Here is a 27758-nt window from a genome sequence, read left to right as displayed (position 1 = left end):
GAGGGGGTGCTTGCTTAGCACAGTTTGCCCCTCAGCCCTGAGAAGCACAACAACCAACCGGCAGACTGCTAACAGCTAACTTTTGTAAAGACTAAAAACCATGAAATAAATAATACACAAATAAATGTGTTTACTCTAAAAAAGAAGAGGAGGAAGAAGAGGGGGAGGAGAGAGAGGGAGAGACATAGGGGAGAGGGGTAGAGAGAGGGGGAGGGAGAGGGAGGAGAACTTTCTAGCATTCCCAAGGTTTTTATTATTTAGTAATTGTTTTCATTATCTTTGTATTTTTTCTTCCTTTTTCCAAATTCTCTACTATACCCACACATAATAAATAACATAATAAAAATGAGAAGATAATGGTCCAGGTCAAAATCTTTCACAAGGGGGCTGGAAAGGTGGCTGTTTACTGGTTAAGAGCACTTTGCTCTTTCAAAGGATCCAGGTTCTACTTCCAGCCCCTACCTGACAGCTCACAGCCTATGACCTGATGCTCTCTGCTGACCCCCATGGGAATCAGGAACACATGTGGGGGACATGAAGGCAAAACATTCATACAACAAAAATAAATAAGAACATTTTAGGGGCCTGGAGAGATGTCTCAGGGGTTAAAGACATTGGCTGCTCTTCCAGAGGACCCACTTTTGATTGCAAGCACCCACAAGGTAGCGGGTAAGCAAGTATCTGGCTTCCATGAGGCCGGTAATACAAGTGGTGCAGAGACAGATGTGTGGGCAAGCAAAATGCTAATACACATTTAAAAGGGGGTGAGGGGGAGGGAGAGGGAGAAAGGAAAAAGAGAGAGGGTGGGAGGGAGGAGGGGAGAGAACTTTTACAAGCTTTTAAGTTGAGAAAAGAGTTCTAGGTATTTTGGAATAAGCCTTTCCTAGCCCAGGTCTGAAAACCAGAAATAATGTCAAAGCAAGTACATTAATACTTTCTGGAGTGAGTGATTCTGGGTGGTACCAGTAGGGAGGGAAAAAAGGGCAAATATTTGTACATCTCTGAGCTGCTCAAAGCACAGCTAACTCCTTGCATTTCTTTTTTTCTTTAATTTTTTTTGGATTTTAATATAATTTCATCGCTTCTCTCTTCCCCTTCCTTCCCTCCACCTCCCATATCCCCTTCCTCGCTTTCAAACCCATCGCCTCTTTTCATTAAATTCTGCATGCGTGCATGCATGTTTCTCCAGCTCTCCACATTCCGAAATTGCCTGTGCAGTGTTGCGGCCTCATGAGCTTTAGGCCGCCATGTTGGTGAGACATCACGCATGTAGCTTCTGACGTTCCTATGAGACACCATCCCACAGCAAAGCCCCTGTTCCTCTGGCTCTGACTCTCTGCAGTGGTCTCTCTCTGCAATGGTCCCTGAGCCGTAACACAGGAGCTGTTCTGTACAGTGTTAACTGGCGCTGGGCTCCACAACTCTGCACCTCGGTGGCTATGGGTTTGTGTCATGGTCTTCCTCTGTTACAGAGATTTTTCCTTGACTAAAGGGGAAGACTACACTTACCTGGGGCATAAGGACAAGTTATATATGCATACTTATATATCAACTTGTGTATTGTAGATACTTTAAATAGTTAATAGGATTCCTCATAACTTTTTTCAGACCCTATTATTTTATCTTCCTTCTGTATTTTATCTGCTTCTTCTGTATGCCTCTCCCCCTCTCCAACTGACCCCCCCTCCTTTCTTAAAAGAGTCCAAGTGGAGAAGGAAGAAAGAACTTATCATGTCTCCCCAGCTGCTGATGGAAGGTGACTCAGGTCCTGGGTTGGTTTTTTTTTGTTTGTTTGTTTTGTTTTGTTTTGTTTTGAAGATTTATTTATTGTATTGTTTTATGTGTATGGGTGTATAGGTTTTGTATGTGTATGTCTATGTGCACCACACAAGTGCCTTGTGCCCTCAAAGATCAGAAGAGGGCATCCGGTTCCCTGAGATTGGAGTTGCAGATGGCTGTCAGCCGTTACGTGGATGCCGTGGATGCCGGGAATCAAACCTGGGTCCTTTGCAAGAACAAGAGCTTTTCACTGCACTAATTCTCTGGCTCCAGGGGCCCTACATTCCTCATTTACTTTCTCAGTGGGGTTCTTCAGGGAGACCTCAGGAAGCCTGATTCCCAGACAGCATCGCCAATGTCTCCTTGCCCACCTTCAAGCTTGGCTATGGGAGCCTGGCCAGCAAGTGTGGGTCTCCTGAGGTTTCCTGGAGTTCTGACTGCCATAAGAGAGCTGTGCCAGTCAGAAGAGCAGTGCTGTGTGTGTGCCCGGGAACATCAGCAATGCCAACAACACCATGACAACCCAGTGGAATGTGAGCAGGGAGAGAACCTCTTAGGGTTCGAAACCATGTTGGCGTCATTGAGCCCAATATGTCACTTTCCAGCTGACGCCAAGCCAAGTCCTTGGATGTGTGGGCTAGTTAGGGGTTTGAGCCGAGGCAGCTCTCAGGAGTGTGTTCGTAGTGTGCTATGACACACAGTCTGCGTGTGCAGCACTTAGTGTGTGCTGTCAATTAGCCGTCCTTCTCCAGCCCGCAGAGGAGTGATTGGCGCTTGGTGTAGTCCCCAGAGCTCCAGGTACCTCTGACATCCCAGCCTTCTGCGTTGTTTTCACTGAGAAAATTTACGTGCACTTTATTGTTTGTGGAAGAGAAAATGAGAGCGCAAAAGCTTGCAGGTAGCTTTCACTGAGACAGAGAGATTATAACCTGGACTCGATAGTGTACATAGGTGTGGCTCAGAGGCAGTTGAGTCAACTTTTGTCCAGCCGGGACCTTCACCACCAGTTCAGAGAGTCAACGTGATGTGTCTGACGTGGTGCGTAGCCTTGTGCGCGCGCACGCATGCGCATGCAGCTGGCCACTCAGCTGTTTCTCACAGCAACAGAGGAGATGAGACAGGCTCCAAAGGCAGGAAATACAATCCTCACACCGAGGAGTTCTGAAGATGCCAGCAAAGGGAGAGCGAAGGAAGAAGCGTGAGTTTCCTGGTCAGGACCGCTATTGACAACCGCCCCTGTGCTTCAGGCTTTGGGCACACGTGATTCCGTTCCTAACACGGTTGAGGAACATGCTGAAGAGGTTTCTAAGACGCAGACAGTTGACATCACCTGCGCTGCACTTCCTCCTCTTTAAACGATCCTCCCAGGACATGCCCTTCTATTCAAGGGTGGGCAGGACATAGCTTGGTGACAGGAGGATTGCTGTAAAGGGAAGTAGGATTAGTCAGCTTGTGGGGTCTGAATTGCAGAGGAACATGTCTGTCTGCCCAAGAAGATTCATGTCTTGACAGCAATCACCGGTATCTTTAAGGCACATTATGTGTGCCATAGTCTCAAATTCACACACGGCTGGCAACAGAATAAAGGGTGTGCTTGAGTCCTTTGTACTTCGCGTCCTGCTCTTGGAGGGCCTCCGTAAGTGTGGTGAGATGGCTTAGTCAGGAAAAAACGCTTGCTTTGCAAGCACAAGGACTCACATAAAAAATGTCAGGTGTGGAGGCTCACCCTCAGAGGCAAGTGAATCTCCATGAGTTCGAGACCAGTCTGGTCTACACAGAAAATTCCAGGTAGCCAAGACTTCTATAGACCCCGTCTTAAAAACAAAATAAAAAGCATACCCTTTCTCGTTTCTAAATGAACTTTCTTTAATGCTTTAAGTTTCCCCAACATGTTAGGCTTCTTTACTCTTTCTCTTCATGTGATTGTGCTGTACGTCTGTCCCATCCTGGCAGCCTAAATGAATAGTTTTTTCCTTCTCCCTCCATTCTCCTCTGGGTTCATTTTTGTTTTTCTTTTAAATCTCATAAAAGAAAAATGTCCTGAACTGTCATTTGAGTCCATTCTTCAACTCTTTTATCAGTAACTCTAAGTGTTAGGGTTTCGAATCTCGACCCATGCCGGGACAGAACACACCCAGACAACATGGCTCCACGTGGAGAGGTTTAATGAGAGACAAGAGGAGAGGAGAGGAAAGGCGGCCGGCCATGGGCATGTGGGAAGGGGACAAGAACAGAGAAGAACAAAGAGTAAGAAGGGGTAAGAGAGGGTAAGAGGAAGAGGAAGGGTCAAGCAGCCCCTTGTATAGCCAGGCACAGCTGGCTGTTGCTAGGCAACTGTGGGCGGAGCATACCTGGCCGCTGCCAGGTAGCTGTGGGGGTAGAGCTTAGACAGAATACCAACACTGAGAATTCCAAGAGGGCACCCCCACGAGGGCTGACCTCTTAGGGTTCAAGCATTTCGGAGGACTTTCTAAATCCAAATCTCTTTAGGCAGCTTGGCAAAACCCCTGCAAGACATTTTGTAGTATTGACTCCCAAATGCAAGCGTCTCTAGTGCTTGCCGGGCACATTCAAGTAGGTTACCATACCAACTTGCAAGTGGAGGCAGTACCGGCAGCTTCCCCACGGATGGATGGTTTTCTCAAGGGGCCCAGGACATCCCGTAGGGATGCTGTTTCACTCCACCTCCTTCCTGGTGCCCCCCACTATCCCAGAGTTCAGGCTTCGGCCTTGCAGGTTTGACTTGTGGCTGGGGATACAGTGAACTCCCGGCGATACACAGCAGGTAACCCATTCACTGGGCATGCTTCAGTTTCTGCAGCAACCCCCGGGCCCCAGGCACACCAGAGTACAAGAAAACTTTCTCAGCCTGTCACAGCTGGGGTCCCATTTTTACACATAAAAGCTCATTGTCCTAAACTCACCCAGCTCGTCTGACCACTTTGGAAATTTCGTTATGCGCCATTGGACTTGGAACCAGTCACTCCACCCCAGTCTGCATAGGGAGACTCACTGTTTGTTATTTGTTAGTGGGGGGCGTCGTAGCAAACTTCCGTCAAAAAAAGGAAAAAAGAAGAAAAAGAAAAAAACCACTCCAGCTTAATTTTCAATGAGTGGAAAGGAAGCAAACACTTAAAATGCTCTTCTCAACCCCCACACTTGGGCAAAGGGGACTGGAACTACAGTATGCACCAGAGGAGCAGTTACGCCCAAAATAAAACTGCAGGTAGCAGTCTGCATGTGGTTGTGTGTGGCACAAGTTTCGTTCCTGAGAGATGAATGCAAAAATGCTTTTGCATGTAACCTCCCCACAGTGCCAGGTCCTGCGCCCATTTCTCAAGGTTGTCCTTGGAACAGCGCCGGTTAATATTGACTCTAGGTGTGCAATTAATAAAGGGTTGTGTTCGTAGCTGTCTTGATTCTACTGCCACAGCTGAAGAGTCCTTGGAAACTATTCAAAGAGGAAGAAACTGAAGAGTGTTAGAGCTCACATCCAAAACGTCAGAAAGCCACCACAGCCAGTCCAAGCCGCTTGCTTCTGATACTGTTTCACAGAATAAAAGAATGTGTGCCACAGAAGCTGAAATACCTTTCTTTTTTCTTTGAAGAGACAGTTTCTCACTATGTAGCCTTGGCTGGTATGGCACTCAGTGTAGACCAGGCTAGCCTTGAACTCACAGAGATCTCTCCCAAGCGGTGGAATTCAAGGCAAGTGCCAAACCCAGCTCAAAGCTTTTAATAGTTTCGGAGATCACATGAACACCAATATTCTCTCTCTCTCTCTCTCTCTCTCTCTCTCTCTCTCTCTCTCTCTCTCTCTCTCTCTCTCCTGAAATAACAGAGAAAACTTGTCTCTCATAGGAAATGTATTTCAAGACAAGTGACTATATTTAGTAATTGAAGGAGAAAAAAATTTCTATATAGAGTTCTAGTTGAGCTTAAGAAAATGTTTTTGTTTTGGTTTGGTTTTTTTGGGGGGGCGAGGGGTACAGGGTCTCATGTAGTCCAGGCTGGCCTTGGCCTGGTTCTGTAGCCAAGGATGACTTTAAACTTACCATCACCCCGCCCCCACTTCCCAAGTGCTAGGATTTCAGGGGTTACTAACCACATTAGACTTACAAACTTGGAGCTTTCCTAGTCCACTGGAAATATGAAGGTAAAGAAACCTGTGATATTAACATCCTGGAGATCTAACTAGTCAAATCCACAACGTTGAGTGATATACAAGCGACTCCATTTCTTCAACCGGATGCTTTTAGGGTGGTGGGAGTGTTGAGCCACTGGATGACCAAGCCAACAAGGACTACAAAGGACTAAGGTAAGAGGAGTGTCAGGCCACGGACAGCTAAGTCTGACTGAACTCAATGTGCTCTTGATTTACCAAAGCTAGCTGTAAACACAGCTCCATCAATCAGGGAAGACTGCGTGTATATTGTGTATTAGACAATTTCAAGGGATTACTGAATCATTACATATAATAATACATGGTGAGATTGAAATATTTATAAGTGAAGTGATTTAATAAGGGGATGGATAAAATAAATGACATTAATGACTGAAGCTGACTACAAGTGTATTTAGAGAAACTTAAAGTAAAATAAAAAGTATCTAAAGGAGAAAAATATCATAAATGTAGTCTGGCCATCCAATGGTAATCCCAACACCAGGCAGGTGGAGGCAGGTCTGGACACTATGTAGCAAGTTCCAGGCCAGTTTAAACTACCTCATGAGCCTCGGTCCCAAACACACACCACACCACCAGCTATCTGATTTAAAAACAGAAAACAAACAAACAAAAAACCCAAACAAGTCAAAGCAGCTGTGGTGACTGTTGGGGGTTAAATCTCGGTTCCAGGATAGGACAGAACACACCAAGCCAACATGGTTCCACGTGGAGAGGTTTAGTGAGAGAAGAGGAGGAGAGGAGAGGAAAGGCCAGACGGGGCACGTGGGGGGAGGGGCAAGCAGCCCCTTATATAGTCAGGCACAGATGGCTGTTGCTAGGCAACTGTGGGGCGGAGCATACCTGGCTGTTCCCAGGTAGCTGTGGGGGTGGAGCTTAGACAGAATACCAACAATGATACTTAAACTCTTCACCTAACAGTGGGTTTCTTGACTTTTTTTTCCTGTTAGGGATGCCTGTGGATCCAGTCTTTTCGTCCACTCAGTGATCAACCAAGATCATATATTCTTCAAACTACACAAGCTCCTTTCTTACTTCAAGCTACACAAATCTTGACCCAAAAGAAAAGCCTTGCCCTCTGGCTGTGGTGTTGGGGGACATGGTGGGAGGGTGGGTGCAGGTGAGGGTGGGGGACACAAAGGCCGCCTGAGCTTTGGGTTTTAGGTGAGTGTCAGCTTCTCTGCCCAGCTGGCTCATCGGAGAATCTCTGGGAGGAAACCCTGGCTCTCATCATAGAGGAGCAGCCTGCAGGGAAGCCCTTGCATGCCTTGGTGCTGCCAAGGGTGGATGCATGCATCCTTCTCATCCTCTGGAACGATCTTCTTTGCTCTGTTTATTTTACACACCTTTATATGCGCTCCAAACCTCAGTTTGCATGTTACCATCTGTCCATGGATGATGGAGATGCACTTTCATATAACAAAAACGTTGAATATTTTTCTTATGAACATCAAGACTAAACACCTCCCGTCACACCCCGCCCCTCCGCTGCCTCCTCACTCTGCCCTGGGCCTCCTTCCTGACTTTTTTTTTTTTTTTAGTTTTTTAAAGACTTATTTATTCGTTATCTATGAGTACACTGTCACTGTCTTCAGACACACCAGAAGAGGGCATCAGATCTCATTACAGATGGTTGTGAGCCACCATGTGGTTGCTGGGAATTGAACTCAGGACCTCTGGAAGAGCCGTCGGTGCTCTTAACCGCTGAGCCATCTGTCCAGCCTGCTGACTTTTATTTTTATTATGGAAAGTTTCAAACACATCCCAAAAGGGATCTGACTAGTTTACTGAGCCCCATACAACACTTCACAGCCTCTTCCATATTTTACAACCTCCTTAACTTAACAAATGTTTTTGGTCTTGTTTTGTTTTGTTGGGTTTTGTACAGTCCGACCTGTTTGGAGAGGTCTGTGTAGACCAGGCTGACCTCACACTTGCAGTGATCCTCCTGCCTCCGCCTCCCAAGTTGCTGGCAAGAGAGGCACCATATCTAATTTTTGGTTTTGGTTTTGGAAGTACTTTAAAGCTCTCCCATCGGCTTGCCTGTCTTGTTCTCACACTAGACTGGCATTCTCTCCTTCTGGCCACTGGCCAGAACAATGGAGCCTCCTCTTTGGCTTGGAAACCAGCATAGAAAGTGGCTCATAAGAAGTTGACAACACTAAAGCACAATTAGTAAGCACAAACTCACTACCACAGTCTTAAGGCTGGTTTTCAACTCAAACAGTGCATAACCCTTTGGTCATCAGATGCATATTTAACTCAAAACAATTTAGGACTGAGCAGGAGGTTGAAGTTAAGAGTCACTGTGGGTTCACCACCAGCCTCGGCTTTAAGGCGAGTTCCAAGGCAGCCAGAGCCACAGCTGAGAACCTGTCTCTAAAACAGAACCATATGCCACACTGAGCAAGGTTTTATAGGAGTTAGGCCTGGAGATGGGCACCTCATTTGCAGCTATTCTAAGGCTGAGAGAGAAAAGTACACCCTACCTCACACACTGTAGCGTACACAACCTTAGTAATATTTTTATCTTAGTTTTTATTCATTTGTGTGTACTGGTGTTCTTCCTCCATTTCTGCCCAAAGCCAGAAGAGGACATCATAGACCCTAAAGCAGGAATTACAGATGCCTGTGAGCTGCCACGTGGGTGCTGGGACCCCAACACAAGTCCTGTGGAAGAGCAGCCAGTGCTCTTAACCACTGAGCCATCTGTCCGGTCCAACTTTAGGACGTCTTGGGCAGCCCTACCAAGGCAGTTTGTCCCGCATGCTGAAACACCTGGGCAAGGGTGTGCTCTAAAGACGGGCACCAACCTTGAGGCTGCTGTAAACTTAGCATTCTTCCAGTGACCATGGCAAGAAAACTCAAGGGATGGCTCAGGGTGTAGTTTGCATGGTACATAGACCCTGAAATGCAGGCACACTTGGCACCTGTGAGTGGATCGTTCCCTCGGGCGAAATGTGTCAAAAAAAAAACGAGACATAAAGCCCCAGGTCAGCTGGCTTTTGAACTCAGCTTAAGCAAACTGAATAGAAGGGGAAGTTGTTCCCAAGTCTGATCTTTGAGGGAAAGCGAACATAAGATTTTTTTCTCTCTTTCGTTCTAATGGGATTCTGCATTCATTTAGTGAATTTGTAAATGTCTGAGGATGGCAGTTTGCTAAACAGAGATGGCTAGGAAGCACTCTAGAAATTTCCAATAGTGATTAAGAGTGATTAATCTTTAAGTAAAACGCTACTTTGGAATACTGTGACAGTAAGGTTGAATTTCTTTATGATCCTTGTGCCCAGGGTTGTGGTATTCAGTCAGCAGCCACACACGGTGGAGAAGATTCAGCCCCACAGGAGGGAGCACATGCCACGAATAAACCGACAGGATGAGAAAAAGCCTACATTTGCATTTGTTTGACAGTCTCCATGCGTTAATGTTCTGGGTAACGGTTTCCTGAAGATTACTGATGAGTTATAAGAAGTCAGGGTATGGGGGTTGGGGATTTAGCTCAGTGGTAGAGTGCTTGCCTAGGAAGCGCAAGGCCCTGGGTTTGGTCCCCAGCTCCGAAAAAAAGAACCAAAAAAAAAAAAAAGAAGTCAGGGTATGTTCTATCGAGTGCGCTATGGTGAGGTGGGAGGGGTGTCCCTGCGAGCCGTGCTGAGGCATCCCTTCCCTTCCCCGAGGTACCAGCCATGCTACATAGGGTCTAGAACAGAATGGAGTTTATTTGGGGGCATGGGAAGGAGAGTTGAGAAGGGAGTCAAAGACAAAAGAGAGAGACAGAGAGACAGAGAGAGAGAAAGAGAGAGAGACAGAGAGAGAGACAGAGAGAGAGACAGAGAGAGAGACAGAGAGAGAGACAGAGAGAGAGACAGAGAGAGAGACAGAGAGAGAGACAGAGAAGAGAAGAGAAGAGAAGAGAAGAGAAGAGAAGAGAAGAGAAGAGAAGAGAAGAGAAGAGAAGAGAAGAGAAGAGAGAGGCCGGCCAGAAACAACACACGGAGAGAAAGGGGGGAGGGGAGAGAAGGGGAAAGGGGTTAGGGAGAGCGGAGGGGGCTTGGAGAGTCAGAGAGAGAAAAGGGGCAGAGAGATGGAGGAGGAACCAAACAGTACCTTTCAGAGCAAGTCAGGCCTATGTGGCTGTTGCCAGTTAACTGTTGGGCAGAGCCCAGAAGGAATGCCAACAATTACAATCATTAAAATTTAAATAACTCATCATTAAGCAGTTTTCAAACTAAGAATTGGACAGTTGGTGCTTTTTCTGGGTTTTGAGGTCAAGAGAGGGAGCTATAGGAAGGTACTGCTGGGAACGGATGCTCATTAGTCGTATGTCAACTTGAGGGAATAGAACTTCAAGTGAGAAAAGGCCTCCATGAGCCGGCTACAGCCAATGTAGAGCATTTTCTTAATTAGTAATGTGCAAAGGCCAAGCCCATTGTGATTGGGGCCACCCCTGGGCTGGTGGTCCTGGGTTCAAGAAAGCAGGCTGAGTAAGGCAGGAGCAAGCCAGTAAGCCCCACTCCTCCCTGGCTTCTTTGTCAGCTCCTGCCTCCGGGTTCCTCCCTTTGTGAGTTGCTGCTGATAGGTTAGTCTCTGCCAGTGAAATGAGCCAAGTCATCAGAATTAACACATACAAAGAAAGGCCAGTTAGTTCACTGGTCCCAAGGAGGACTCAGGGAAGTCACCCTAGAGAGGCTGTGTACAATGACTGGTGTGCACTTCATCGTAGCCTTGATGTTAGTGTGGTATCTTAACTGCATTAACATTGTCTGCTTTACCAAATAAACAAGTTTTTTTTTAAATTTCCATATTTTTTAAAATTTTCCATGATAAAAAAATTTATCACTCATAGCCAAGAAATTTCTCATTTCTTGTAAATTCTACTGCGAAACTCCATGACCAAAGCAGCGTGGGTCGGTCGAGGCAAGGCTTAGGTATCCTAAAACCCAGTCTGGGAAGCCCAGGCAGGCGTTGGGATTCAGACCCTGAACAAACATCGGAGGTGCGTGTTTTACATTCCAAAGCCTGGTACTACCTGGCCTCCAGCCTCCCCCATCTCCCTGGCAGCCCTCTGACCCCCCCAGTTACAAGGCACACCCCCTCCCTCCGCCCCGGACTTCCCCTCCCCCAGAAACTTTCCCCTATGAAAAGCAGATATTTTGATCTCTCTCCTTTTGTCTGCACGCATGCTTTCTCTCTTTTTCTTCCCCCTCCCTTCTGTCTCCCTCGCTAGGATGACTTCCCTGAGTCCTCCTTGGGACCAGTGAACTAACTGGCCTTTCTTTATATGTGTTAATTCTGCTTGACTTGGCTCATTTCACTGGCAGAGACTAACCTATCAGCAGCAACTCACAAAGGTAGGAACCTGGAGGCAGGAGCTGACAAAGAAGCCAGGGAGGAGTGGGGCTTACTGGCTTGCTCCTGGCTTACGCACGAGCACAAATCTTACATTTGAAAATGCCAGTGTCAACATGTGGGACTTTATGGTTTGTGCATTATGTCCAAGTACCCTGGTGTCCACAGGGACCTTAAAGACCTTCATCTGAAGTTTTCAAATTTCCAGTTACATCTCACCAGACGTCACAGGATCAACTTGGCAGGTTACAATGAGGAATCAAAACAAAACAAAAGCAAACAAATAGGCCAATGAAGAGTGTAGGTATTTCCTGAACCTGTTTATGGTTATATTAAGCACGTGTGTTTATATACATGTATATACTCACTTCCATATCACGTTGTGTACAATGTAGGACGTAACCACCATCCTCAGCATTCCACAGAAAGCAGGAGGGCAAGCTAGCTCTGCATGGATCTTGGTTCTGACAGGGTCAAGCCATCCTCACCTGTTAACTGACATCCTCACAGCAAGCCTAATGGAACAGGACTCATCAGCTTCTCTTTGGGAAAAGTCAATACACTGAAGCAAACAGTCGCTAGCCAGCCAGCCACACAGATGAGATCATGACATAGGGACTCATGCCCCCATACAGCCTTACACTGTCTGAGCAGGTCCTGGAACACGGAGAGACCGTCCTGTGTTCTCCAGTCACCTTGCAAAGTGTTCTTGGTAAAGGCTCTTTCATATACTGAGATGGAACCACATAAAAGAAATCAAAGGTATTTACAAGCAGATGTGAAAGAGAACATATTTTATTTACATCACTATTTCCTTTTTACAATATGCCCGCAGTCTGCATAGTACAAATTTCCAAGAAATTATGTAGTTTTAAATTAAGATATTTTACAAAGAAAATGTTCACCATATGATCTGTTTCCATTTACATGAACTTAAAGGTCATTCTAAATCGATCGCCCTTAGGAAGTGACGTAATGGGACTGAACACTCCAATGTTTCATTCTCACAGACTTTTCGTTTACTAATTAAGCCTATCATCAGGTCCTCTCAGGATGCACACAAAAGCATGTGTGGGTCGTAGTCTGAAACTTTCCAACAGTAAGTAAAACTCTTACACCTTTCAACTGCTCTAATGAAGCCCCTCCCCTAAAGGTCTGTCCTTCAGCCAGACCTGTGCTACTTGCTGTGTATGCGCTAAGCACACAGGGGACTTATGGGGTGGGTCACTTGCAGGCAGACCCGGATGAGTTGTGTCTCCTCTGTCAGCCACACTTGGTCTCTGTTCTACTGATGCTGTATGTCAAGGCACATTGTGCTAACCATGAAAGGACTTCTAACAGCAATGATGACCTGACACCTTTCACATCACACTGACACATTTCAAACTTTATTAGTAAAACTAGAGAAGTTGATTTCCTCAATATTTTAACCATGAGTTCTCTGAAGAGCTGATATTATGTCCATTAAAAAACAGGCAGGATTAACTTTTCACCACGAACAAAGCTACAGTCACAGTACACCTCCCGGGTACTCTCTTGACTCCTCCGTAAGAACACCAAGAGCTGGTCCTGGACATCATGCAGCAGCGATGGAGGTGTCCTCCAAGAGTCGACCCTGTGGCTTTACAACAAGAAAGCAAAGTGGAATTACAAAAGAGTCATAAGAGCTCTATTACTGAAAGCATTTTTGAATTTCTGCAAAACTGAAATAGCAGCAGCCCATGTACTTCTACCTGCAGATCCACCTGAGTCAGCACCTCTCTCCTAGCCCTGTGCTTCCCCTGCTCCCACAGATCCTCAGAGCCGAGTGTAAAATGGGAGCTACTTCCATCCAATGCCTGCTGACCAGACCATGCCAGCTCAGGGTCCTCCTGTGTCTCAAGACCTGAACTGACACAAAGTTCCTTTGGGTATTCCCCTAATCTCTGATTTGGGGAAAATATGACTTACAATAGACTTCCAAAATATCCATCCACCCACCCACCCATCCATCCATCATCCATCCATCCATCATCTATCATCTATCCATCCATCCATCATCTATCCATCAATCCATCCATCTATCCATCCATCCATCATCTATCCATCATCTATCTATCATCCACCCACCCACCCATCTATCCATCATCCATCCATCCATCATCTATCATCTATCCATCCATCCATCCGTCATCTATCCATCAATCCATCCATCTATCCATCCATCATCTATCCATCATCTATCATCCACCCACCCATCATCCATCCATCATCTATCCATTCATCCATCCATCCATCCATTCATCCATCATCCATCCATTGATCCATCCATCCATCCATCATCTCCATTTCTATAGCTCAAGGATAAAAGCAAATGCTTTCCCTTTTCTATGCTGACAATAAACCGTACCACAGCAGTCAATGCTAAGAACAAATGAAGATGCCACAGAGCTGAAGATCAGGGTTTGACCCCTCGATGTCAAGGGGAAAGCAGGGCCTGGTGGCATGTGATCCTAGCAATGGGAAGAAGGCAGAGGCAGGAAGATACCTGGGGCTCGCTGGGTAGTCAGCACGGCTCACTGACAAGTTCCAGGTCAGTAACAGACCCTGTCTCAAAAAGCCAGATGGACAGCTCCTGACAAACACTGTAAGGTTGACCTTGGACCTCCACGCAGATATGCCAATGCATGAGTACATACACGCAGACTCACACGGCATTACAACTGCTTTGTTTGCTTTGATTTATAGTTTTGAGGATGAATATAACTATTTAAGCTGTAAAATTCCCAATAGGTTAGCAACACGTTAGAGTCAACCAATGGGTAAAAGACTTCTTCTTTTAAAGACAGGTTCTCTCTGTGTAACTCTGGATGCCCTTGAACTCTCTACAGACTAAATCCACCCGCCTCTGTCCCTCAGGTGCTGATTTTATCACAGATACTCAACAGTCAACTTCTGTAGGGGAAAGCATTGGACAGTTCTCAGAATATGGACCGGAACAATGCCATAATCCAAAGCCGTTCACTCTCCTGAGGTAGCACTGGTCTCCAAAGCAGTCAATATATGTACATGTGGATGAGTGTGCAGGTGTACATCTGCAAGTCAGGTGTGGGTGAGTGTACCCTATAGATTCGTGTAGAATGTGTGGGTGTCAAATACACTCCAAGAATGGAGTCAGTAAGGAGAATTCTGAGGAAACTTCAAGAAAACAAGACAATACTCTTGAGACCTCAGTATCTTCAAAAGCATGAATTGTTCCTGGAAAGTGCTTTTGGGCCCCTCCCAGATGTAGCGGACAGGTTTGGGTTTACCTCAGGTTGGCCATTCCAACTATTATTTGTCTATATGCTGCTGTGTTTGAGGTGACTCTTTATTTTTTAACTACTAATTTACTATGTACACAGTACACAGCGTTCTGCCTACATGTATTCCTGCATACCAGAAGAGGGCACCAGATCTCATTACATGTGCTGGCTGGGAATTGAACTAAGGACCTCTGGAAGAGTAGCCAGTGCTCTTAACCTCTTAGCCACCTCTCCAGCCTGAGGTGATTCTTCTTAACTCTCAGAGTATAAACTGTCTGATGCTCTGAATAAAGTCACCTACTGCATGAGACTTCAGTCTGCCTCATTCTTGGGCCCCACCCTTCCAGGTGCCACTGCCTTTAGACTGGTGAACATATGATATTCACATTTACAGTGGGAACCGAACACTGAAGACTAGGCTCCTACCCCTGACTTTTATTCCTTATCTGTTTAGTATTGATGAAGATAACTATTTTAGGAACAAAATGGTGGCCCCATTTACCGCTAGTCAAGCACACAGGGTACACCCTCAGACTATATTCACAGTACATAAATACCTGGCTATAAGTACTCAAGGAGGGGCTGGGGATTTAGCTCAGTGGTAGAGCGCTTACCTAGGAAGCGCAAGGCCCTGGGTTCGGTCCCCAGCTCCGAAAAAAAGAACCAATAAATAAATAAATAAATAAATAAATAAATAAATAAATAAATAAGTACTCAAGGAAAAACAGTGACAACTCTGCTTTAGAACAGCTGTGTTCAATAGCTGACTGACCGTATTTAGCTTCTGACCACATGAAGTGTGGTTAATTCAGACACTAAGAATTCTCAGTTTAATGTCATTTAATCTCAAGCGGCAAGTACTTACCTAACTAGACTGACCAGCCTAGAAATATATAAAGGTGCAGTAGGATTAAAACCTAGGAAAGTGATAATTCAGTGTGTGGGAAAGGGTAGCTCTCATGCTACTTTAATTGACAGAAGTGAGGAGTAGGCACGGTGGTATGCCTATAATCCTGCCTCTTGGGTAAGCTGAGGCAGAAGGATGGAGACTTCGAGGCTAGCTTGGCTGCACATAAAGACTTTGTCTCATATGGCACTCACTGTATTTCAAGATGCATACTCTGTGGAACTGTAGGTTCTCCAACAGATGACAGAGCTGCCCAAGGAGTCCAGGGGTCCCTCTTGACTGCAAAGGTAGCATGTTTGTTATGACAGCTGGAAAAAGACATGCTAATTACATTAAAACTTGCACTTATGGGCTGGAGAGATGGCTCAGCGGTTAGGAGCACTGGCTGCTCTTCCAGAGGTCCTGAGTTCAAATCCCAGCAACCACATGGTGGCTCACAACCATCTGTAATGGGATCCGATGCCCTTTTCTGGTGTGTCTGAAGTCAGCGACAGTGTACCCAAGTATATGAAATAAATAAATAAATCTTAAAAAAAAAACAAAAACAAAAAAACAACTTGCGCTTATTACCTGGAACCTTTCCTCGTGAATTTAAACAACTGTTACCACAAAGGTTTACCATGAAAGCAATCAAAAGACTGAGATGGCCTTGATTAGGATTAGGTCTGGTAGATAACGGAATGAAGGGGATGAGCTGATGAGCCCAAGCCTCTCCTCAGAATAATGACTGCCAGTGTCTGAAGCAACACTGGGCATGAGAATGGCAAGGTGGGTGCCTTTAAATGTGGCCAGGTAAGAATATTCTAGTTCTAGGGGTTGGGGATTTAGCTCAGTGGTAGAGCGCTCAGCTCCAAAAAAAAAAAAAAAAATTCTAGTTCTAACATAAAGAGATCCATTATTGTTTTTGGTGCTGGGGATCAAACCCTGGCTCTCAGGAATGCAAAACTGCTTACATTCTTAAGCCAAGATGTCCTTTTATAATTTAAAGTACAGTAAGAAACTGGAGATTGGGATGTTAGTAAAATCATCCACTAGGTGAAGCAATATTGTATATTAAGTCTATAATTAGACAAGAAAATGGGGAGTGTGGAGACATTAGCACAGACTAGTTGCCTACCAATTTCTGACAAAGAAAAGATCCCCAAACCTTAAGACAGACACACAGGAAGGTGTAAGGGCATCTGTCCTCCCAACAGGAGGCATGAACACACACACACACACACACACACACACACACACACACACACGGCAACCAAGGCAGATACTGGAATGAATGACTGTTTAAAACTGACATGTTAGGGGTTGGGGATTTAGCTCAGTGGTAGAGCGCTTGCCTAGGAAGCGCATGGCCCTGGGTTCGGTCCCCAGCTCCGGAAAAAAAAAAATAAATAAAACTGACATGTTAATTCAGAATATAATTTCTGGCCTTTTTTCAGAAGAGATCTAAATCCATATTAAAGAGGTAAGAATTAGTAAAGTATAAGGCTATTTAGAAAGTTAATCTGTCTGATAAAACAGTTATGAACTACAAATGACAACACACTTTACTATGTCTAAGGAAAACCAAGTCCAAGGAGAGCGCAAAGACAAGTCACTGTCTATGGCAGTGGTTCTATCCTGTGGGTTGAGACCACCGGAAAGCACTTACTGCTGATGGTCTTAAGAACTGAGACATGGGGGCTGGGGATTTAGCTCAGTGGTAGAGCGCTTACCTAGGAAGCGCAAGGCCCTGGGTTCGGTCCCCAGCTCCGAAAAAAAGAACCAAAAAAAAAAAAAAAAAAGAACTGAGACATGGCTCAGTAGCAAAACAGCAGATATGAAGTAGCAACAAAGATGAATGCATGGCAGACACCAAATCCAGTCACTATTGCTGGTGTCAAAAAGTGCTTGCTGACAGGAGCCTGATATGGATGTCTCCTGAGAGCCTCTGCCAGAGCCTCACCAATACAGATGTGGATGCTTGAAACCAGCCATCAGACTGATCACAGGGACACCAACGGAGGAGTTAGGGGAAGGACCAAAGGAGTTGCAGGGACCTCATCTGGCATCGGGAGGGGAGGCCCTTGGGCCTGTGAAGGCTCGATGCCACAGTGTGGAGGAATGCTAGGACGGTAAGGCAGGAGTAGATGGGTGGGTGGAGGAGCACCCTCATAGAAGCAGGGTAAGGGAAGATGGGATAGGGGGTTTGCAGAGGTGAAACCAACTGGGAAAGGGGTAACATTTGAAATGTAAATAAATAAAATATCCAATTAAAAAAAAGGAAAAGAAAAAGAAAAAAAAATGAATGTATGGTTGGGGATTCCTAAGACCATTAGAAGTAGGTGTTTTCTGATGGTCTCAACCCACAGGTTGTGAACCAATATCTACGGAAATGACAATCTTTGGAAGTAGACTGTATAAAATAGTAGCACAGAAGTAAAGAGAATTACCAGTGCATGTGATAAAAGCAAATGCTAGCCTCCACTGCTAGCCTGCACTTGGACTCGGTGAAGCTTCTGCCTGCTTTTAAGATTAAAAAGTTTTTAAGTTTAAAAGCCAGGAAAAGGCTAGACCTTACCTTCACAAAAATGCTGGTTGGTATGAAGCGTCTGAGCAGCTGGTTGGTGAAGTTGGGAAACCTCAGCAGGTTGATGTTGAGCGATGGTAGCTGTTGGTACCCAGCCATCAGAGGATAGAAATTATATAGCATCTCCTGTTTGGTGCCAGGTAGAATACGTAATCGGATCTAGTGATAAAAATCCAGAGAAAAACATTCAGACGCACATCCTGTATGAACACACATCACTTACATCATTACCCTCAATTGTTTATGAAGGACAAATCCTCCTGGTGAAGTGTGCAAGCTCCCTCTCTTCTAGCCCACCTTCTACAACACATGGAAATGTGCCTGATGACACAGGAGCCATCGCTCAGTTTCTGTGAAGTTTGAAGGGTGACCTGGCCTTTTTAGAGCTCTAGTCAGGTTCTGTCTTAGATCAAGTATATCGCAATCTTCACGAGATACTATATAATAATTCACCAAAACCCAAACCCTGTGTCTCTTTATAGGCATTTTTCATCCAAATAAAAACTACACGATTTTGGTTATTTCTTTTAGGGATTTCATACTATAGATTAAGGTAAACAACTTGGGGGAGAGGCAGGGGTTGGAAATCTTTGCTGCCCAGGCTGACAACCTAAGTTCAGTTCCATGTCCCACATGATGAAAGGGGAGAACTGTATCCCACACAAGGTCCTCTGACCTCCACAGTCGCTCTGATGCAAACGTACACAACACTCCTAACTAACACCTAACACACAATAACTGTACAACACCTAACCCAGCACCTATATAACACCTAACCCAGCACCTATATAACACCTAATACAGTAACTATGTAACACCTAACACAGTAACTATGTAACACCTAACACACACTAACTATGTAACACCTAACACAGTAACTATACAACACCTAACACACTAACTATAAACACCTAACACACTAACTAAACAACACCTAACACACTAACTATACAACACCTAACACACAATAACTGTATAACACCTAACACTATATATATATGTACATATACATACCTATATATATATATGTAAAATTAAACTTTAGAAAGACATACAGTATAAAGTTTTATCAAGACAATATCCGGAAAGAGCTCACTCTTTATGAATGAGAAACACGCATGTATGCGCACACACTGTGCCAGGGACAAGACAGCACAGGCTTTGGATGTACTAAAGCTAAGCTGTGTATAAGTTTATAATGGTACACAGTGTGTATAAGTTTATAATGGTACACAGTATGTTTATAATGGTGCACAGTGTGTCTAAGTTTATAATGGTACACAGTGTGTATAAGTTTATAATGGTACACAGTATGTTTACAATGGTGCACAGTGTGTCTAAGTTTATAATGGTACATAGTGTATATAAGTTTATAATGGTACACAGTGTGTATAAGTTTATAATGGTACACAGTGTGTATAAGTTTGTAATGGTACACAGTGTGTCTAAGTTTATAATGGTGCACAGTGTGTCTTAGTTTATAATGGTACACAGTATGTTTATAATGGTGCACAGTGTGTCTAAGTTTATAATGGTACATAGTGTGTATAAGTTTATAATGGTACACAGTGTGTATAAGCTTATAATGGTACACAGTGTGTATAAATTTATAATGGTACACAGTGTGTCTAAGTTTGTAATGGTACACAGTGTGTATAAATTTATAATGGTACACTGTGTATAAATTTATAATGGTACATAGCAATATTGCATAATTCATGTACAATTCTACTGTGCATCTAACAATAAACTCCGAATTCTGAATATGCACAGCAAACTGGTTGATTTGTTCAGAGTAGACACTTGTGTTAAAACACATTAGGTTCTGTAATTAAAATTGTTCCTTATTCATAACAGGCATTTCCTGACAAACATGAGGTGTCTGTTAGCATTCTGACTCTCCTCAGGAACGTTTTTGACAGAGTTTTCCATTTTAAAAACTGACACACTGTCCCATCTGATTTGACTGAATAAGGAAGGAAGGTTGAATAGGCAATAAATAAACAAACAAACAAGGAGATAAAGGGCTCCTGAACATAGCAGGGAAACGTAAATTCTACACAAGAGCAAACCCTGTACAAGTCTTCAGGGAAGAAAAGCAAGCTTTATCCTCGTTATGGCTGTGTTCCAGGCTCCAGGCCGATACAAGGCAAATAAAGAAGAGGCCACAGTTCTCAGGAACTCTAGCATGTTGTTATAATATAGTCCAGTCGCCAGTGAACCGTGCTTTATAACGAGTAAGAACCCCTGTCTGATCTCAAAGATGTGAAGTGGGAACATACCTCTGCAGGAAGTTAATCTTTAAAAGGGCTTAAAAACTTACTACTATCAAAACCCGAACCCCAGCTCAACACTTCTTGGTCCCACTCCTTTGGTCACACATGCAGCACCAGCAAAGAAGACCTGTACCTGTTTGAGGCCTGAGAACATGAAGGCATCACTGGGCTCCACAGAAATTTCCACATCTTGAACCAAGTCGGTCTTATTCTGTAGGTGATACCTGACAGGTAACGACTCTCTGACTCGTCCAAACGAGGGCAGGTCTAGGGAGGAAGAGGAGCACGGTTCTCTCAGGTAAGTGAAAGCTGGCTCATCACAGGGGCTTGGATTAGACAGACACACAGACAGTGGTACACAGGCCGGGGCTTTGTGTCCGAGGTCCTTCACTGGGAGAGGAGGAGTTACGTCTGAAAGTGACTGACACAGAGAGGGAGTCTGGCTGCCATGATGAACTGTTACAAATAACTTTACAACCTGCAAACCATCTCCCAAAATACCAAGCACCGTTCCTAACCTATTCCTAAACAAGCAAGCATTGTATTTTACTGAAACTAGTAAAATTTCCACTCACCCACGCCTTCAGATGTGCCTTCCTCAGTGGAGCTCTGCAGACTTACTTTTGCTAACATATAAACATGGAATGCTTTGTACACGTGTGACCATCCTTGCAGAGGCCACACTGATGCTGTTCTGTCACATGCAGCTCCGCTTAGACAAGCACCACAGGAAGTGGCAGGTGGGAGGCAGGCACTGTGCTAATTTAAAGCATTATAGACATACTGGGGCTGAATGAAATGTTTCTCTTGATAGAATTATTTGACAAAGAGAGGAGAAATTGACCAGGCATGTAGTAGCTCACGCCTATAAGCCATGCACTTGGAAGGGAGAGGTAGAAGTAACAGTAGGAGTTTAAGGTCAGCCTTGGCTATACTTATTAGTCTGAGGCTAGCCTCAACTACATGTCACCCTACCTTAAAAAGATCAAAGAGAGACAGACAGACAGACAGAGACAGAGATAGAATGACAGAGACAGGAACAGTGGGTGATAGGTTGAAATTATGACAGATGTGGTGTGCTTCCTAATTTGAGATCAGCCAGGGTTGTGTGTGAGCCTATGTAAAAACAGGAGGGGCTGATTATGTGTCCACTAAAGGGGACATTAACTGTGAAGCATTCCTAACAAAAATTTAAACCTGAATCTGATAAAGTCCGATGACTGTCAATTTACAGGGATAAAAAAAGTTAAAAATGACAGCATAAAATCGGTAAAATCCAAGCTGTTAGAAATTCTGCCAAATGACTTGGTTTCTTCAATAAATAGTCAGGAAGAGGGGAGGGCAGGTGGAAGGAAGCAGGAGAGGAGGTGGGTGTGCAGACAGGAGCACTGAGAACAGCGTTAGGGGCTAACAGTGAGGAATCGAGGACGAGGGGGCAGGACAGCAGCCCACCTAGAGACTTAGATGGCTATGCGACTTATCCACATGCTGCAGTGGAAAAGACCTTAAGACAAGCTGAGAAACCCCCAGCCAACCAAGTTTCAACATTGGAATCTGATGATGTTTAAGAATCTACTGCTAGGCTGGGCACAAGGGCACACACCTTCTATCCCAGCACTTGTGAGGCAGAGGCAGGAGGCTCTATGTGAGCTTGAGGCCTATTAGCAAGTTCAAGGCTATCCAGGACTAAATAGTGAGATCCTGCCTCAACCACCCTCCTACACAGAATTCACTGATAATTTTAAGTCTCATAATGAAACAATTGGTTCACAAAAAGTTATGCTTCCCCTCATACTGAAGTATTTATAGATGAGATGACATGTAGGATTTGGCTGATAATAATCGGGGTAGGACCATTTGAAGTTTATAGATGTCAGGCATGTTGCATAATACACTGTTACAAAACTATAAATTCTATGAAGCCCAGTATCGGTCACATCTGAATCCTGCTACCTGCGTTCACATGGAGAGGGATGTTTTCAACAATCACGTGAGGCAGTGTGATGATGGTGCTGATGGCGGGGATGTTTTCCATGCCTGAGGACCTACGGCAAAAAGTTCAGCTTTGAAATTCACTTAACCAAATATAGGAATCTGTTTTACAACTAGCATCAAAAGAAAAACAAATTATCCATTTTCCAAAACTCCACCAACAGTTTTGTCCAGAAGGAGCTTTCTGAATCCAACTGTTGTTTTGAATGTTCAATGAGCAGATATTATAACCTATGGCTGCTATGCGTTACCACTGGGAGCTAAGGCAGAAGCTGTGACTGTCAAGACTTTAAGCACTCCACTCAATCCTATGTCTGGGAAGAGGATTTTTCAAGGCAAAAATACTGCAGATTTACACTAGACACAAACCCCTCCTCTCTCAGGGTGATGCTGAGGTGGGCTTTCAAAGGGCATAGTTAGAACTCATCACAAGTACACAGTAGAAACAAAAAGTTAAAACATTTTACTATCAGTACAAAGTACAGTACTGTAAGATTTACTGAGATAAAGTAATAAAACAGGACTACTCAGTGTTCCTTTGTTAGAGCTTAGGTAGGAGCTACATTGGTGAATCTCTTGTAAGATCTCCCTGCATGGAGAGTAGAGCCCCTGACTTGTGGGACCTACAAGACAGCAAAGGCAGCAGGAGGCAGGCCCTTCAGTGACTGCCAGTAAAGCCTGCCTTATAGAACTCTAGTAGCAGACATTAAGTGCCTTTCAGTTGATGCTTACCTTGTGTAACACATAAACTAAGCATCAGCATGGTAAATTTACAAGTGGAGGAGTGAAATGGCAGGCTGAACTTTATTTTAGGCTTAATCTTAGTGAGATCATCTCACCTTTCAGTCTGCTGTGAAGACACTGGTACGCATAACTCATAGACCCTCCTCTCCAGTGTTGCCAGGGAGTCTCAAGTGTGGAGGTGTCATGAGACCACAGATTTGACAATAGCATACAGTTCTGCTTTGCCAGTGCCTGGAGCCAAGCATGAGGTAGGCAATAGGCTCACCCCAGCAGTGGAAAATAGTTTCTGGGGACTGCTCCTGCCCTGTTGGCATTTGATTTATAACACGAGAACAGTGACACAGGGGAATTAGACCCACTAAACATTTCTTTCAAAGCTTAAAGGTAACTTTAATACTTCTGCACAGTTATTGATTTTATAGGTTTAAAATATTTTTCTACTTCAGTTAACTCTGACAATTTGTAACATTTTAGAGACAGACATTCCCTAACATTAAACTCTTCCTATTCACTATAAATGATGTATAAAACACTTCCTTGTGGGACAATAAGATTAAGTCAGTGGATAAGGGCATTTCACCAAGCCTGATGGTCTGAGTTCAGACTCATGGCCCACATGTAGAACAGAACTGACTCCTGCAAGTTGTCCTCTGACAGCCACATACCCTCCCAACAAAACAAACAAACGCCATTTAAAGCTCCCTTATAACTATTCCTATTGGGATTTCTTCCTCAAATTTGACTAAAACCCATGAAATGTTAAACCCATTTACATCTTAGAGGTGAAGTTCACCCAGAGGTAATGATCTACAAAGATCTTCACCCATTTTGCATTTTATCTTTCCATTCTCTGTAATTTCTTTCAATGAACTGGAAGTTTTAATTTTAATATTTTTAGACTTGTTTATCTTTTGTGTATAAGTATTTTGTCTGAATGGATATATGTGCACCACATGTGTGCTTGGTGTCCGCCCATGAAGTTTAGAAGAGGATGTTGGATCTCCTAGTTATAAATATTATGAGCTAATATATGCTTCTGGGAACTAAACCCAGGTCTTCTTGCAAGAGCAACAAGTGCTCTTAACTACTATCTTTCCAGATCCAAATGACACAGAAAAGCTTATTTCTAAGCAACAGAAACATAACCAAGCTTTGTACACTGGCATTATGTCCAGTAAACCCCCTAAATCCTTAATCCCTTGGGTTCTCTTCCTAAAAAATCTACTTTGTCTATGTTTAAGCATATACACAGGCATACCTGTATAAAGACGTGTCTATGTTTAAGCGTGTACACAGGCATACCTGTATAAAGACGTGTCTATGTTTAAGTGTGTACACAGGCACACATGTATAAAGACGTGTCTATGTTTAAGCGTGTACACAGGCACACATGTATAAAGACGTGTCTATGTTTAAGCGTGTACACAGGCACACATGTATAAAGACGTGTGGCCACAGCCTGAGTGTGCAGGTTGTCTTCCCATCGTGTGTACTCTAGAGGTCAGACACAGGCTGTCAGCCTTGGCAGCAAGCACGATGGCTGCTGAGCCATCATCTTCCTGGCAATCTCTTGGGTTTCCTGTAGACGATCCTACCGATTACATGAGGGCATTCCACCTGAGGCTCTTCACGGCCCCATATTCAGCTGTAGTTTGACTAAATTTTATTGGCATTCAGTCAGAAGTTGTGTCAGACAGAGCTTGCTTTATCTTCCTCATCTGTGACTTAACATGATAATCACACATCCGGCGTCACTTCCACCCTGCACTTCAGCGTGACAAACGGTAATGACAAGCAGTACCGATATCACAAGAAGACATTGAGGGAGAGTGTGACATTGTGCAATTTTTACCTCTTCCAGGAGATAATGTAATGTCCTGTTGCCACTCCACCTTCAAGGTTCCCAGCAGATGGGCAGCGAAGACAGAAGCACTCACTAGCGCTCTCTCCTGTCTGTAAGACAACTGCAAGAAAGACTTATAGCTTGCACCATAATTTAATCTATGAGAGTTTCACCTCAAGTAGACAATCCCTTAAAAGTTGACTGTTTTTAGAAACGTAGAAACCAAGGCTCAGAAATGCTACATGAATTACTTTGGGCTAATCTATCAATATTCCAAACAGTAAAAGCCAGTGAGTAGAACCGAAGCAGGGCAGCCGACACACTCTTCTGGTGTGCATGTGCACATGGGTGCGTGTACTCACACACGTACATATGTGTGCGTGCACACTCACACATCAGCAGCAGCACCACCAATGGGACATTTATAGATATACAACAAAGTCCTATAGACGGCTTGAAGAAACAATATGATACAGTAATTATTTTCCCTTTTCCAAATTATTTCATGGCAAAAAAGCAAGAAAGAAGAAGGAAGGAAAGAAGGAAAGAAGGAAGGAAGGACGGTAGGTAGATATTTTGGGGGTAAGGATAAAGGAAAACTGTCACTCCAATACTATTGACACCATTACTCTTTTTGATTCACTATTGAACTCACGCAAACAGAAATCAATCACCATCGCTCCACTATTGACCAGTTGTACTCATCTCTGTAGAGGAAGAGTTCCTCTGGCTACTTTTTAGCAAACTCCTTGATGATAAGCATCTATCTAAATCAAATCTCTACCTTTCAACACTTCACAGCCACGCTGTCAGTCTTTAAATGCAAGTGGATACCAACTTCTAGCTAACACAGTTTTAGCCAATCTGTGACCAACTATGAAATGACAACATTCCTAAACATTGGGTCAGCATTTTTATACCTGTCCAATAAAGACAACTGTACTAGGTGAACAGTTACTGGTTGTAGACAAGTAGTCCCCAGTGAGAAAGAAAAGGGCTGGTGAGTTCTTAAGTTGTTTCAAGCAAATTTAAAAAGTAACAAATAATATTGCAGCCTACTGATTTTTTAGAAATGCATCAGTTCAAACCTTTGGAGATGTTTTATAAAATACAGTCTACCGAGGCTCTCCCTAAAGTGTGAGTTAAGCAGAATGCTAATGATGTCTGCTAACAAATATCAATGTGTTGAGTTTGTGACAGAAGTGTGACACTGTAGACTATGAATAAGGGAGGAGCCAGGAGGCAAAATGCAAGTGGCCTCTTGGAGTTGGGAGAGGTCAGGAGCCTGAGTCTTCCCTAGAATCTGAGACGCATTGTTTCTAGGATATCTAGCCTCCAGAACTTTTAGATAAGGCTAACTTCATGGTCACAGTTAAACCAGCAATAAAACACTGAAATACCAGAGGTTCCAACTAGAAATTAGTCCTCAACTTAATATATGGTCATTACATGATGCCAGCAATATAAAGATGAAAAAGCTGTGGCTCTGAGTCTATAGGAGCATAGTATACTGAGGGAGTCATTTGTAGAGGCAGATGATGGGCTGTCACAACAGACGTGTGTACAGAGTGTCCTGGGTGTAAAGAGGAGTGAGGTCCTGAGCTCGTGAGTCACAGGGAGCAAAGGTGAAACGTGGAAAGAGATGTGAGAGGGTTTTGGAAAAGTGATAGATAACCTGTTCGAATTTCCACAGAGCAATGTCTGCTAACAGCAAGTCAGCTTCCGCTGAAGTGGGAAGAGAGCACAGGACAGCAGAGAGACTGGTGTGAAGTACGCTTGCAAGTGTCCCAGAGTCGGACTCTAAAGTCTAGTGTGCTAGAAGGCTGTTGGAGTCGGAACGACAGGACCAGAATAGTTTCAGAGGAATCAGACTCTAGCCGCAGGCACCAGGGAAAAGGGAAACAGTCCAGTTAGAAAGCTACTTCTGCCAGCCATTAGAGAGGGGGCCAGGATGGCAGTGAGAAAGGGCATGTGAAGCTGGATTCAGTCTCTCCCTTTGCCTGCACACTGATCCCTCCAGCAGGACCAGTAACATGGTGGCCTAAAGTTGTATGGCAGCTGAAGACTTAAAGACAGAGGGAAGCCCAAGCCTCGACCTTGGAAATGACCAACATCACACAGAGTTGATTTGCTTGCAATGGCCAATACCTGCACCAAAGCAACCAGCCATTGCCGGTTTTGTTTTTCTCACAACACTTAACTTTAGTGCCTACTTGAGTATACTTTTGCTTGGTTTAACATTCACATTGGCTTTATAACTTCTAACCGTTTATGAAAGTACACTGAACAGGAATGGTGTCACCTAGGTTTGAACCTGCTCTCTGAACTGCTTTAGCTGGGCGAGTTAGCAGATCTGTTGTCTATTTAATAAATACCTTGTGCTAGTTCTAATTATAAACAACAGCAAACATTAATTTCAAATAAATAAACAAAACTTAAAATTTCAAAAATGAAAATCCTATTTTGCTTTCAGGTATATTTCTCAAAATGTTACTTCCTTAAAGTAAAAAAGAAAAAAGAATCTGACCTTTATGCTGATTTTTTATGGTGACACACGTCTGTAATTACAGCACTCAAAAGGTAAAGGAAGGAGGGTCAGGAGGTTAAGGACACCCTGAGCTACCATGTTCTGGACTGGCTTTGGCTACATGAGACCCTCTCTCAAAACAGAAGAACTAAACAAAACCCATATCTGGTCTTTTAAAATATAATATACTCATGCACATTATAAATGCTAATCCTATCTTAACTCTAAAGGTCTAAGTCTCAAATTCCTTTATTTTGCAAAAATCAACTATTATACTGCTAACTGACACGCACACGCATGCACGCACGCAC

The 27758-nt window shown here is 44.0% G+C and overlaps 2 protein-coding genes across 2 annotated transcripts in view; both read right to left on the bottom strand.

Annotated features, from left to right (window-relative positions):
- The window catches only part of Erich1 (glutamate-rich 1), a gene marked incomplete at its 5' end in the record, with an annotated part of 52793804 nt that overhangs the window by 30771420 nt on the left and 21994626 nt on the right, over window positions 1-27758 (bottom strand).
- Window positions 12086-27758, bottom strand: part of Trappc11 (trafficking protein particle complex subunit 11) — a 45864-nt gene continuing 30191 nt past the window's right edge. Inside the window, exons 26-30 of one of the 2 annotated variants that reach the window (XM_087587866.1) lie at window positions 24930-25041; window positions 22295-22386; window positions 20475-20608; window positions 18057-18224; window positions 12086-12929 (exon numbers count right to left, since the gene is read on the bottom strand). In XM_087587866.1, coding sequence (XP_087443992.1) covers window positions 12885-12929; window positions 18057-18224; window positions 20475-20608; window positions 22295-22386; window positions 24930-25041 — 551 coding nt within the window. In that variant the 3' untranslated portion in view covers window positions 12086-12884. The remainder of the gene's footprint in view (window positions 12930-18056; window positions 18225-20474; window positions 20609-22294; window positions 22387-24929; window positions 25042-27758) is intronic. The other variant, NM_001169115.1, reaches the window with a different exon arrangement.

This window comes from Rattus norvegicus, chromosome 16 (assembly GCF_021556685.1).
Source record: "Rattus norvegicus strain SHRSP/BbbUtx chromosome 16, alternate assembly SHRSP_T2T, whole genome shotgun sequence".
Classification (NCBI taxonomy): domain Eukaryota; kingdom Metazoa; phylum Chordata; class Mammalia; order Rodentia; family Muridae; genus Rattus; species Rattus norvegicus.
Note: the sequence above shows the minus strand (reverse complement) of the source record. Positions and strands in the feature narration are given on the sequence as shown.